Raw genomic sequence first — 13,755 nt, forward strand, 5'->3', positions numbered from 1 at the left:
GCCGGGGCGACGCCGCTTCCGCCCGGCGCCAAGATGGCGGCGCCCTTTGTCTGGTCGGTGTCACGGTGAGGGCCGCGGGCTGCGGGTGAGGCCCCGCCGGGCCCGGCATGGCAGGTGCGGCATGGGGGCCCCGGGAGAGCGCTGGAGGGCCTGTGGAGAGGACTGAGTAGTACACGGGCGCTGGCAGGGGAGGGGGCTGCGACCCGGCTCGCTGGCTGTGGCGTAACGGAGCCGGTTTGGGGGTCACCCCGGTGCGCGGCCCCGGTTCTTTGAGGGCAGGCTGCGAGGGGGGCGGTCCTGCTGGCGGGCCCGGGGAAACGGGGTGTTTCCGGCTGTCGTGTAGGGACGGGGTTTTGTCGCGGTAGGAATGAGGGGCTGCCGGATCTTGTCAGGGTTTGTTGGCTGCTGTGAATGGGAGCCGGGAGCTCCTCATGAGAGGAAACGGCGGTTGGTGGCTGTCGTGAGGGGAATGGGGCTTCTGGATGTCATGGGGGGAGCAGGGAGCTCGTGGTTGTCGTGAGAGGAACGAGCGGCTGTGGTGAGTGCACCGAGGGGCTCCTGGCTGGGACCCCTGTCCGCTGTGTAAGCTCCACAGCCGTGAGGTGACTCGCGGCGAGGCCAGGAACGAAGCCATGTGTCTCCCGGGCTTGGGGCATCACCGTCCCCTCGGGCCACCGAAAGATCCTCCCGATGGCAAGCCAGCGCCAGACACATCCCCGTACCTCAGGGACCAGGACAGCCGCAAGGAAAGCGGGATTTTCCCTTGTTCTGGCCTTTTGGCGAGGTGACAGCCCATCCTGGCTGTCTGTGCCCTCTGCGGGCGGGCATGGGTGACACATTTCCCGGACCAGTCCCGTTTCCTTAGTTTTGTATCTGCATCAGAGGCTTCTCCCGAGATTCCTGCCCTCAGCAAGCTTTCCAAAAGGTGTTTTTCCCCGAGGAGACAAGAGTTTGTCATCCCCGGGTGCTGCATTCACAGGAGGGATTTCAGGGCAGATCTCAGGCTCTTGGTGTCCAGAGCAGCACCAGCAACATTCATAAGCCTGAAACCCAAATAATCAAGGTGTCTTCAGGATGTCTCTTCCCTGAGGGACGTCCAGGATGTCCCTCTCCTCGTGTCTTTCTCCTTTTATTTCCTTTTCACCACATTTTTTCCACTTTGTGATCATTTCCACTCTCGCAGCTTGCCTTTCACTTCTAACCACAAGCTATTCCACCTATTTCATGATCCATATTATTATTATGTGGAGCTGCTCCGTTTAGATCAGCTCTAAACTTTATTTTTTTCATTAAAAACGTTGCAGGATCCGTTCCTGGAAATGAGGACAGACCCCTGTGGGCAGAGGCAGCGAGGGTTGGGGCTGTGTTGTTCCCCGAGCTGACGTACGAGGCAAGAGATGCTGGTGGGTAGGAAACAAACCCCCTCTTCCCTTTCATCTTCCTAGGATGGATGGCTGGGTGGTGACAGCTGTGAAAGGCAATGTTTAAATCGCTGTTGTTTTTTTTTTTTTTTTCAATTTAGGGAGGTTTGGGGGTTTTTAATAGGTAGATGTTCATGTGACAGGGAAGGGGAGAAGTAATGTCGCTACTTAGCAAGAGTGCTTAGCAGAGCTCGCGTGGGAAGCTCCCTGGGACTGCAGCTGCTGTATTTATCTCTCTGGTGGGCGTGGGTGGGCTCATAATGAACTTTTCCATGATTAATTGGATAATGAGAGACTCAACACCCTTGTCGGGGAGAGGTCGGGAGGGGAATTGTCTCCCCTGAGCGGAAATCAGAGGGTGCACAGTCCTGCATCAGTGATTTTGTACCTTCAGCACCCAAGACTGGAGGTTTAAAATTGAGGTTTTCATCCCATTTTTCCCAGGATGGCCGTGTAGAGACTGACCTGAACATCTGGAAAGAGGAAATCTCTGGAGGAGAGACACAGCCTTCTGACGCTCAATCCTCCAGATACCTCCACTCCTCACAGCAGAGGGGTGAGCTTGGGCACCAGTCCTGGGGGTTGGGTCCAGGTGTTTGGGATTGTTAAACCTCAGAGTCAGGGATTTTAGTGGATAAAGATGACACTGACTGCTGGGTGTGGATGTAGAGGGCTCATCCAACCCTCTTTCTGCTGCACTTCCAAGGGAGTTGGAACGTGACATTACGAGGGAGACTGCAGAAAATAGGAATGTTTTCTGGGGAGGAATTGAGTTTCCTGGATTTTTACTTCCTTCTCAAAGCTGGGGAGCAAAGCTGAGACAAGTCCAATCCTGGAATGTTAAAAATCATCATTCAGATGCAAAGTGCCTCCCACAGATCCCCCAAAATGCCCTTTTAGTGCATCAAACTGTCAAGATTCCTCAGGTCCTGCTGCATAGAGCTCTCTGAGCACGGAACACAGTCTTGTTTACCCTGCGGGGAAAATGCTTCCCCTTTTTTCCAGAGCTTTGCAAACCATACTGGGCCATGCTGTGCAGTATTTTGACCCAAGTACTGTTTTTCCTGGCTGTCAGGGATGTATTTTGCGACAGGCTGGAGGAGTTTGGAGAGCTGAGGGAAAGCCAGGGGAGGGAGCTCCTTGCAACGACAAAATGGAGTGGAACTTCCTCTCTCTGTGAGTGATCTGATGCTGTCAGAGAGGTCCTGGCTTCTCATCCACACTGGGAATGCCTGTGGAAGCTGAATGAATCCCTGGGAGGAAGATCCTAGATCTTTCCCTGAGTGTTGCTGGCACTTGTAGCTGGCAGAAGGAGGCTCCCTCTGATCACTGGAAGGAACAGGAACTGGAAGTGCCTGGTGTTGTGGATCCAAACCTCTCCCTTTTTCCTGACTGGAAACTCCTGATTTAAGAGATGGTGAAGTGGAAAAACAACTTCCATGGGCTGGAAACTTTTAGAGACACTGAGCATGGAAGCCAGCAGTGTTTCCCCAGCCGTAACCCTCCTGCTCCAGCATCCAGAGCTTTAGAGACTTCTTGCATGAACAATAACTGTGTCCTCCTCCCTCTTTGCCAATCCCTTGAAACAATCCCTTCAGCACCGAAATCATTGTTGGAAGATAAAGCCAAGTGAAAACCTTTCATTCACCCTACAGATGTAGCTCAGGAGAAAATCCAGTGTGGCACTTTGCTGACAAGGACCTGCTAGAAAATTGGAGTTTTGCCATGTTTCCAATAATTTGCAGCATTCCTTAGGCAGAACTGTGCTGCAAGCATGGGGAACTCCCTCCAAACACATAATAAAATATAAAACTTCCTCGGTATCATGACATGAGCAGCTGGAAAGAGCAGGAGTTGGAAGGTTTGGATGAACACTTCTGTCCTTTGGCCCTAGCAGAAGCCATGACACAGAGGAGGGATGATGACACTTGTGTCTGCAGAGGTGACAAGGCTCTCCACTTGGACCAGCTGAGGAGCAATAGCTGTGTTCTGAGTACTGTCAGGGTGGTTAAAAACCATCGTGGCTGTTCCACCAACTCCTTGTAACCCTGTGCTGGAGTTGTGGCTGTTCGAGGAGAGGGTTTGGGATTCGATGTAGCCAGGAGAGGAGCTGAAATTCACCTTTTGGGGCCATTTTTTTAACCACCAGGGCAGTCAGGTCGTGCTTTGTGATCTGTCCTCCTCCACGACCCCTTCAGTGGTTTCACCGCCCACCTCACTCCCCATCCCGGGGTTTTTTCCCTCCCCACAGCCATGGATTTCCCGCAGCACAGCCAGCAGGTGCTGGAGCAGCTGAACCAGCAGCGGCAGCTGGGGCTGCTCTGCGACTGCACCTTTGTGGTGGACGGCATCGACTTCAAGGCCCACAAGGCCGTGCTGGCTGCCTGCAGTGACTACTTCCGCATGCTCTTCGTGGACCAGAAGGACGTGGTGCACCTGGACATCAGCAATGCCGCAGGTAGGCCTGGAATTTTTATCCAGGATCCCTCCCAGCTCCTTAACACAATTCCATGCCCAGGCTTCGAGGGAGGCTCTTCAGCTTCTTATTTTGAGCGTTCCAAAATGAAAGAGTGAATAGTGAGGGCTCATTTCTGGTTGTGTCACCTCCCCTGCAGGCCTGGGCCAGGTTCTGGAGTTCATGTACACGGCTAAGCTGAGCCTGAGCCCCGACAACGTGGAGGATGTGCTGGCCGTGGCAGGTTTCCTGCAGATGCAGGAGATTGTCAGCGCTTGTAACGCGCTCAAATCTCTCTCTGTGCCCCCAGAAAATCCCCCTGGGATGAACCAGCAGCCCCCTGAGATCGGTACGTACCCTCCTGGCTTCCCCTCACCTAGGCAAAGTGAGATTGATTTACCCACTTACGCTTCATGCAGTCCAAAATTTATCCACTTATGCTCCTTGGCAACTTTGCAAATCCAGTTCCTGGGTGCATCTGGTGCACCTGGATGGGGTTTGACCCTCTTGGGCAGCACCAGCAGTTGAAAAATTTCTGCTTCTGTGAATTTTGTGGGATTCGGGAATCCTGGCAGCAGCAGCTAGATGGCTTTGCCTGTTCCTTCGCAGGAGCTGACAAAGTGATGGCTGATGACAAAGCATCGGTGGCAGCAGTTCTGGGGGAGACTGACAAAGCCAGAGCAGCTGCTCCCGACGCTGAGGGGAAGGAGGAGAAGCCAGAGGTGACGGCACAGCCCGAGATGCCTGTGGAGCAGCCAGTTGGCCAGGAAGGTGAGCCACTGAGGGGTGACAGCCTGGGTCCTGCTGTCACCTCCAGCACACCCTGTCCTGACACTCTGGTGCTCACAGGGACAGGCGCTGCTATCCAGGAGGATCTCAAAGCCAACATTCCCAGGCTCCCGCAGCCGTTGGAGAGCACAGTGGGCAGTGGCAGCTCTGCGGCCATGGACACTGCCGGGACAGGAGGTGTGTTGGTGAGCAGGGCTGGGGCAAAGCTGGCCAGAGCTTGAGCCCTCGTTTCCTGTGGAATTAATTGTGGTAGTGTAAGTTTTGTGAGGCACAGATCCCCTGGGAGCAGTTTTCATGGAGCATAACGAGGAGAGTTGGGAAATTCTCCTCTGCCTGCACAGGCTTTGGGAATTTAGGGCTAATCACCTGCAAATTCAAAATGATTCCAGGCAAAGGTGATGATGGATGAGCTTTCACTTCCCTTCCAACTCAGATGTTTCTGTGATGTCCCTGGGGACAGGGGACACCTAATCCTAATCTCCTTAGGTTAGGAAGTACAGGTGGATTTTGTGCCTCTGCTGCTGCTCCCAAATTTGAGTATCCCCCATTTTCTACCTGCAGAGATGAAGCCAGAAAGGAAGGAGGAAGATGAGGTTAAAATCCCTGAGAAGGAGCCCACCAAGCTGGAGAATGGGGAAAACACTGAGGATAACGAGTTGGGAAGCACAGATTCCGGGCAGGAGAACTTGGGGGAGCTGCGCCTGCTGCGCTCCGGTGCTTACAGCGACCGCACCGAGTCCAAGGCCTACGGCTCTGTCACACACAAGTGTGAGGTGAGGCCAGCCAGGCTCCTGAGCTGCATCTCCGGGTGCCGCCAGGTACCTCTGGGACAGCAGGGTGACAGTGCTTGTCACTCCATCCCTAGGACTGCGGGAAGGAGTTCACCCACACCGGGAACTTCAAGCGACACATCCGTATCCACACCGGAGAGAAGCCCTTCTCGTGCAGGGAGTGCAACAAGGCCTTCTCCGACCCAGCCGCTTGCAAGGCCCACGAGAAGACACACAGGTACGGGTGGAGCCAGGGAAATACACATGAAAAGTGTGAGGTTTGCTGGGAATGGTCAAATCCCTTGGAAATCCACTGATGTGTTGGGGTATCCGGGAAGAGATTTGTCTTTCTGCCTCTGTCATAATCACAGAATAGTCCTGTGTTGGAAGGGATCCACAAGGATCAAATCCACTCCTGCCCTGCACAGACATCATCAGAATCTCATCCTGTGTCTGAGAGCATCGTCCAAATACTTTTTCCCTTTTGTGTTGTTCATGGACTCCCCATCTCTGGAAGTGTTCAGGGTTGGATGGGGCCTGGGAAACCTGGTCTAGTGGCAGGTGGGGTCTGGTGGAACAAGATGAACTTGGAGGTCCCTCCCAACCCAAGCCGTTCCATGATTGCTGGGGTCGATGTCCTTCTGGCTTGGGGATGACGGTCAGACTGGGGCAGCGAGGTGCCAGTGCTGGGTGTGACATTCCCACCTTGTCCCAGCCCGCTGAAGCCGTATGGCTGTGAGGAGTGTGGGAAGAGCTACCGGCTCATCAGCCTCCTGAACCTGCACAAGAAGCGGCACACGGGCGAGGCCCGCTACCGCTGCGAGGACTGCGGCAAGCTCTTCACCACCTCGGGCAACCTGAAGCGGCACCAGCTGGTGCACAGTGGGGAGAAGCCCTACCAGTGCGAATACTGCGGGCGCTCCTTCTCCGACCCCACCTCCAAGATGCGGCACCTGGAGACCCACGACACTGACAAGGAGCACAAGTGTCCCCACTGCGACAAGAAGTTCAACCAGGTGCGCTGGGGAGCTGGGCCACTGTGGTCCTGGAAGGGAGATTTGTCCATAGGATGCAGTTTGGGGGTCCCAGAGCTGTCCTGGGATAGTGGTGTATCCATGAGGTGTATTTGGGGGTCCCAGAACAGTCCTGAAAGGGTGGATTATCCATGGGTTGCAGTTCAGGGGTCTTGACACTTGGAAAGGGTGATTTATCCATGGGGTGAAGCTTGAAGGTCCCAGAAGCCACTCCAAAAGGGATCCACGGGGACTGGTTGCTCTGAAGAGAGGCAAGGTGGTTTGGGGCTCTCTCCATCCCCTTCTCCATCCCCAGGTGGGGAATTTGAAGGCTCACCTGAAGATCCACATTGCAGATGGGCCCCTGAAGTGCCGGGAGTGTGGGAAGCAGTTCACCACGTCAGGTAACATGGGGGCTAAGGGGCTGAATGATGGGACTTAGATGGTCTGGGGGGAGCAAGGAGTATTCTGAGGCTGGATCAGAGCCAGAGGAAGGATTTCATCCCAGCTTTACAGTGCCGTGGTTGTGCTGCATGAATTCCTGGTTTTCCCCATTGAGCCACACCCTGGAAAGGAGCTCCTCATCCAAATGTTGGAGATGGAGGTGTCTCCTCCCAGCTTCTCCCAAACTGCTGCAGAGCCAGAGGGTTGGAATGATCCCAGTGGAGTCTTTTAATCCCTTCTAACACTGGGTGCTTGTCTGGGCTGTCTCCACTTCCACGTTATTGCCTGATCCCAGGCAAGGTGCAGCCGACTTCCCTTGATCCCTGGACAATCCATGCTTCCTGAATAGAACCAGGCTTTCCCGAGGGAGCTTCTGGGGCTCTGGGAAGGAGGAAAAGGTGGGGGAGGATCCAGTGTCCTTCAGCCTGTCCTGTTCCCAGGTAACCTGAAGCGGCATCTGCGGATCCACAGCGGGGAGAAGCCTTATGTGTGCGTGCACTGCCAGCGCCAGTTTGCCGACCCCGGCGCGCTCCAGCGCCACGTCCGCATCCACACCGGTACGGATACGCTCCAGCCTCCCCGAGGGTTCCTCCTCCCCTCGTGCTCCCCACCCACCTTCTCCTGTGTTTTCCCAGGAGAGAAGCCGTGCCAGTGCTTGATCTGCGGGAAAGCCTTCACCCAGGCGAGCTCTCTCATCGCCCACGTGCGCCAGCACACTGGGGAGAAGCCCTATGTGTGCGAGCGGTGTGGGAAGAGGTGAGGATTCCCTTCGGGAATACCAGGAGGGGTTTTTGGGTGGTGTTGGAATATCAGGAGTCTGGGCACCTCCACTCGCCCTCCACAGCCGGGTGCTGTTCTCTGGGGGGAGGGTGGAGGTGCCAGGGTGATACCATGGGCTGTGGTGACTGTGGTGTCATTCCCAAAGGTTCGTCCAGTCCAGCCAGCTGGCCAACCACATCCGTCACCACGACAACATCCGGCCCCACAAATGCACCGTCTGCAACAAAGCCTTCGTAAACGTGGGCGACCTGTCCAAGCACATCATCATTCACACAGGTGGGTACCTCCCAAAACCCTGCACCACCCCTGGGCATCACCCCCTCACCCACTCCCCCATTCTCTGTCCTCTTCCCAGGGGAGAAGCCGTTCCTGTGTGACAAGTGTGGGCGTGGCTTCAACCGCGTGGACAACCTGCGCTCCCACGTGAAGACTGTGCACCAGGGCAAGGCTGGCATCAAAATCCTGGAGTCCGAGGAGGGCGACGAGGTCAACATCGTCACGGTGGCGTCCGATGACATGGTGACATTGGCCACCGAGGCACTGGCTGCCACCGCTGTCACGCAGCTCACAGGTGAGCTGAACAAAGAGAGTTCATCCAAGGGGGGCAGCTTGAGAGCCATCCAGAAGGGAAGGTTAGCCATGGGGTGCAGCTGGGAGGTCATGGAGTTGTCCTGAAATGGAAACTTAACAACAGGGAGCAGCTGGCTGGTCCCAGAGTTGTCCCCAGAGGGAGATTCATTTATGGGAGTTCAGCTTAGGAGACTCAGGAGTCATCCCAAAAGGGAAATTTACCCATGGGAATGCAGTTTGGATGTCCCAGATGCCATCCAAAAGGGAGATTTTAGATTTTGTCCCTGGAGAGGAGCTTGGGTGTTCCATGAGCCACCCCAAACGGAAAACTTATCTGTGGGGAGCAGCTGGAAAGGCCTGGAACTGTCCCAAAAGTGAGGTTAATTTATGGGGGTGCAAATTAGAGGTCCCAGGAGCCCCCCTAAAAGGGAAACTTATCCATGCTGCTTGGGCATCCCAGGACTGTCCTAAAAGGGGGGTGGGTCTCCAGGGAGCAGCTTGGGGTTCCAAGAGACCACCCAAAAAGCAAATTTTTCTGTGCTGGGCAGGACTGTGCCTTGGAGCTTTCCTGAAAGGGAAGTTTATCCATGAGCTGCAGTTCGAGGGGCCCAGGAGCCACCCCAAAAGGGAGATTCATTTGTGGGGGAGCAGTTTGAGCTTGGTGCAGCTTGGAGGTCCTGGAGCCCCCACAGAAGTGCTGGAGATTTGTCCAAGGGTGCAGCACCTGAGTCTGGGCAGCCTCACCTCCCACTGGAGCTGCTCCCTCGGCACTGGGCCGGATCCATGACCGGGGGGGACAGTTCCTGCCCAGCTGGGCCCCCTTCATGTCCCCGTACCCCCTGTCCCCGCAGTGGTGCCCGTGGCGGCCGCGGTGACAGCGGATGAGACTGAAGCACTCAAAGCCGAGATCACCAAAGCGGTGAAGCAAGTGCAGGAGGCAGGTGAGACCGGGAATACCGGGCTGGCTCCTCCCATCCCACCAGCCCAGCGCCTGCCCCATCTTTGTGTGTTTCTCTCTCCCCCGGCAGACCCCAACACGCAGATCCTTTATGCCTGCGATTCCTGCGGGGAGAAGTTCCTGGACGCCAGCAGCCTGGCGCAGCACGTGCGCATCCACACGGCCCAGGCGCTTGTCATGTTCCAGGCGGAGCCGGACTTCTACCAGCCCTACGGCGCGGCGGCCTGGCCGGCAGAGCAGGTCATCCCCGCCGGGGAGCTCCTCTTCCGCCCCCGCGACGGCTCCGAGCCGCCCCCGGCCGCTGCCCCGGCCCCCCCGGCCGAGGGGCCGCCCCCGCCCCCGGAGTGACCCCGCCCCCGCCCAGCCTTTATTTAAGATACCGCTCGGAAACGGTGTAAAAAAATGTATTTCTGGAAGGAAAGAGATGGAATAAAATGCAATATTTTGTAAGGGTTGGTGGTCCGCGGGGGGGGGGACACGCTGCGGTTTCCCCCCCCGAGGATGTTTTAGGTGGGGACTGAAATACTCCAATCGCTGCTGCGACTGTGATGTGTTAAAAGCAGGCATAAATTAGATGATTAAGGATAAAAACGGTGGTTTAAGGTTTTCAACCCCATCCAGGACAGCAGCTGGGGATTTTTGAGGTAAAGCCCAAGAAGACTCTCACCTGCTGCCTCCCACCGAGGCAAGGGCGCTGCCCCTGTTTGGGGTTAAAAACAGGAGAAAAGGTGCTGCTGTATGGAGGTGGGGGGGTAGGAGCCTGTCCTGCCCCACCCGGGGTCTGGGGGCTCAGATGGACACACCCACCAAGGACCCGCAAGTCCTGCAACTGGGAGGGGGGCTGGGGGTCTCAGGGGAGCCGTGCTGACTCCAGCCTTGGCCCCCCCACTGCTGGGGCTGGGGGCCTGCAAAACCCCCCACACAGGTGAGATGTGCCCTGTTCCTGTGTCCAGCTGGACTCTCACCCCCTGCTCTGTCCCCTCAGAGCCCCCAGCTCCCTAGGACACAGCGACAGAGCCATGTCCAGCCAGGACAGAAGGACACAGAGATGGCTGCAGGTCCAGCTGGAGACATGGAAAATTCCATGGATGGTTGGACAGTCGTAGACACATAGATGGGTCATCTTCGGGCCAGACACAGTTTCACGTCTGGTTGGACACCTGGACATGTGTCTGTCCATCCATGTGGTCACCTGTGCCGCCATCCATGCGTCCAGCTGTCCTCATCTCTGCTCCCCAGCCTGGGGGGTTGGAGGATGCAGGACAGGCTGCATTGTCCAGCTGGACACATGGACTGGGCTCTGTATGGTTGGACAGACGGACAAATGGATGGATGGAGAGGTGGACACAGGCAGACACAGACACAGAGACATGTCCAGATGGATGTTCTATAGATGGACACATGGTTGGTTACACTCACGACCAGACAGAGGGACCATTGCACGTCCAGTTGGACAGACAATTGTACATCCAGCTGGACACACGGACATTGTACATGTGGACAGGCAGACACCTGCCCAGCCAGACCCTTTCCTCCTCCACCCATGTACATAAATGCCCCCAAAATGAAATTTTTGCCCCCGAAACCCATCCATCCATCCACGCACCCGTCTGTCCATCCATGTCTGTGTGTCCAGCTGGACATGCCCCTGTTCTGTCCAACAGATCCATGAGCCGGGTTGGTGGAAAAGATGGGCCTGGATAGACAGACAGGTCCAGGCCCAGCTGGGTGGACGGGCACTGCACAGACACCTGGACACACAGACAGTTCACACCGGGCCAGACACATAGACAGTGCCCTCCAGCCCCCCCAGCCCTTGCACAACACCCCAAAAATGCCCCTTTTTACTCCAAAGGCCTCACTCAGAAACCTGCAGGGCCAGACCCTTTCCCTCTGCCCCAGTAATAAACGCATCTGTCTGTCCCAGTCCCATCCGTGTTCGGGCTCTGTCCATCAGTCCCGCCTCAATCCCACCTCCCTGGGGGAAGGGGAAGAAGTCCAAGCCTCCACCCTGCCCTCCCCAATGGGACCTGGGGGTCGCTGTGGGGTGTCCCTGGTCAGGCTCCAAACACCCACCTCCATCCTGGGGCACCAGCAGCACCTTTTTGTCCTGGTTTTACCCCAAAACAGGCTCTGTTCTGTCGCCCACCCTCAGCCTGGGGTGCAGAGTCAGAGTCTCCTCTGATTTTGGAGGCCACCCCCAAATTCTGTCCTAAACCTCCATTTTTACCACATCTTCTTGATTTTAACCCATTTACAACAGCCTTGATTAGGTTTCCCACTCGCACCTGACAGGGATTTGGGTGGAAAAGCAGTGAAAAACATCAAGTGAGGCTCTTGTATTTCAAGGGATGATGAACATCAGTAGTCCAGGGATAATTTTTGGTAAGGAGTTGATACGTGTTAAGATTAAAAGTGGGGACAAACCCTGCAATTTCAGTTTTCACAAGTATTTACGACACAGGAGGGAAAATTGAGGCAAATTTGGTTTAGTGTGATGAAAGGACCTTTTTCCTGGTTGTTTTTAAAGGAGAGGTGGGTGACCCTCCCTGGCAGCCCCCACACCTCCCCTTCCCCGGTCCCCCTCCCCACGCTGACGGACGAGGTCGGGGCGCCGACGTGTTTTGTATTTTTTAATAAAGTTTGTAATCCAATGGACACACAAAACAAAACTGCGCTGAGAAAAAAAAATAAACCAAAAATAAACAAAAAAAAACCAAGTTCCATAAATTAATTAAGTGTTAGGGGAGGTGAGGGGGGCCGGGGCAGAGTCTTTGTACAAGTGTATAACACTTCCACAGCTGATGAGACGAGGGGATGTTTAAATGAAGCGCACTTACAAATGAGTGACAATACAAAGTCTGAGTATGAAAATAAGATTTTTTTTCTCTGAAAACACATTTTTGGCACAGATTAAAAAAAAATGTATGTTGTGGGGATTTGATTTTTTTTTAAAGTCAGTATTATATATATTTATATATATTATATATATATTTATATATACACACACCCACTGAGTTCTGCATATCCCACCAGGAAGGTAAAAAGCTCTCCCTTTTGTTTTGTTGTTTGTTTTGTATTCCTTGTTTTTCAGTGTAAACTGTACATCCCAGATGAAGAGAAGACGGCTGCAGCAGGGGCAGGTGGAGGAAGAGGAAGGTTCACATCCGGAAAAAATACCCCCCCCCAAAAGGAAAAAAAAAAAAAAACAAACCAAAAAACCCAACGAAACAACCAATAAAATAAAAAATGACTGTGAAATGCTCCTTGACCCACAAATCTCAGCAGAGTCCCTGCGGAACGTCCACGGCGCGGTCAATGTGTGTCAAGACATCCAGAACGTCACAGCGTCTCCAACTGTGCAAAGTCCGAGTCACTAATTTAGTGCAAAGGCAGTTCAGGTTCTTTTTTATTTTTTCCTTTTTTTTTTGTTAAAAAAAATAAGCCATCCTTTTATCTTTTTTTTCTTTTTTTTTTTTCTTTTTTGTGTGTTTTTTTCCCCAAAAAGGAGGCACGGGAACCCAAGCCCAGTCCACCTGCTGAGTGCATCAGTTGTCCATAAGCTAAAGCAACATGTAAACATCCAAGGTTTGATCGAGGCCGGTTGGGCAGGAGGCTGGTTTCTGGCAGCATTTTTCTTGTTTCATGACCTTCTCTCCTTCTTTTGAATTAGTTTTATTTTAAAATTAATTTTTTGTGTGGTTTTTTGTGGGCTTTTTTTTTTTTGTTGTTGTAGTTGTTTGTTTTTTGCTGCAGGGCCTTGGAAAAATTAAAAAAAAAAAAAATAAAATAATAGAAAGTCAGTAACTGGTAAACAGCTCATACCGACGCGATGACAATCATCAGGTGAGGAGAGATGTTGGAGATGCTGGCGAGGAGGTCTGGGGCCAGGCGGGACAGGTGGCTTTCCGAGAACTCGCAGGGTGGGAAGATCTGCAGAACGTAGGCAGGCTGCAGGGAGGGAAAAACCATGGATCAGAGACAACCCACGCCTACAGATGTTTAAAAATGGGACATTTCGGTGGTGTTCTGGGTGCTTAAAGAATACTACATCTTGAATAAAAAAGGAACCATGGGTTTTGTTTTCCAGGTGAGGAGTTTTCCACACCACAGGTATAAGAGCTGGCTGATTTTGCTGGGAAAGGCAGAAAAATTCCCATTAATTATCATTTCAGCGGTTGCTCCGAGCACTGGCCGCTCATTCTGGGCTCTTTACACCCAGAATTAAATTACGCACAGGTTGGATTGTGTTCAGTGCAGCAACACACCTGGAATAAATAAAACTGGCACCAAATGCATTCTGCAAGAAAACACCAGCTGTCCTGGAAATATCAGGATATGGGGAATAAACAAGGACTCCAGAGATATAGAGCTGGGAAATGCATTTGGCTGCTTTTCAGCCCAAGATGATGAACTGGGAACATACCAAACATACATTTGGGGTTTTTCTGGCTTTGGGGTAATTTCATCGATTCCATCATTGATTATACTGATTGATGTCACCAGTAATTTATGGATCCCATCCATGTGTTTGATGGGTGATGGAAATATGGGG

General features: G+C 53.6%; 2 protein-coding genes across 12 annotated transcripts in view; one reads left to right on the top strand and one right to left on the bottom strand.

The window, feature by feature from the left end:
* Positions 1 to 13,003, top strand: ZBTB17 (zinc finger and BTB domain containing 17). 4 transcript variants are annotated; one of them, XM_014888400.2, is made up of 17 exons: positions 1 to 114; positions 1,305 to 1,403; positions 1,866 to 1,977; positions 3,673 to 3,879; positions 4,037 to 4,225; positions 4,486 to 4,647; positions 4,726 to 4,842; positions 5,227 to 5,438; positions 5,531 to 5,673; positions 6,151 to 6,451; positions 6,765 to 6,852; positions 7,333 to 7,449; positions 7,528 to 7,648; positions 7,818 to 7,948; positions 8,028 to 8,243; positions 9,094 to 9,183; positions 9,271 to 13,003. In XM_014888400.2, exons 2-17 carry the CDS (start codon positions 1,398 to 1,400, stop codon positions 9,546 to 9,548), a joined length of 2,490 nt encoding a protein of 829 aa, XP_014743886.1. In that variant the 5' UTR covers positions 1 to 114; positions 1,305 to 1,397; the 3' UTR covers positions 9,549 to 13,003. The 4 variants fall into 4 exon arrangements, with proteins under 4 accessions (XP_014743886.1, XP_088035011.1, XP_088035013.1 ...); XM_088178885.1 differs by having other exon boundaries at positions 9,094 to 13,003; XM_088178886.1 differs by having other exon boundaries at positions 47 to 65; positions 9,094 to 13,003.
* The window catches only part of SPEN (spen family transcriptional repressor), a 66,108-nt gene continuing 64,173 nt past the window's right edge, over positions 11,821 to 13,755 (bottom strand). For all 8 annotated transcript variants that reach the window (XM_088178854.1, XM_088178853.1, XM_088178851.1 and 5 more), the window contains one exon: positions 11,821 to 13,151. In XM_088178854.1, the coding sequence (XP_088034980.1) occupies positions 13,020 to 13,151 (132 nt within the window). In that variant the 3' untranslated portion in view covers positions 11,821 to 13,019. The remainder of the gene's footprint in view (positions 13,152 to 13,755) is intronic.

This window comes from Sturnus vulgaris, chromosome 25 (assembly GCF_052056855.1).
Source record: "Sturnus vulgaris isolate bStuVul1 chromosome 25, bStuVul1.hap1, whole genome shotgun sequence".
NCBI lineage: Eukaryota > Metazoa > Chordata > Aves > Passeriformes > Sturnidae > Sturnus > Sturnus vulgaris.

Coding starts and splice junctions, on each gene's coding strand:
- ZBTB17 (XM_088178885.1), top strand. Junction 5,674..6,150: donor GCCCACGAGAAGACACACAG/GTACGGGTGGAG, acceptor ACCTTGTCCCAG/CCCGCTGAAGCCGTATGGCT. Junction 7,649..7,817: donor TGCGAGCGGTGTGGGAAGAG/GTGAGGATTCCC, acceptor TCATTCCCAAAG/GTTCGTCCAGTCCAGCCAGC.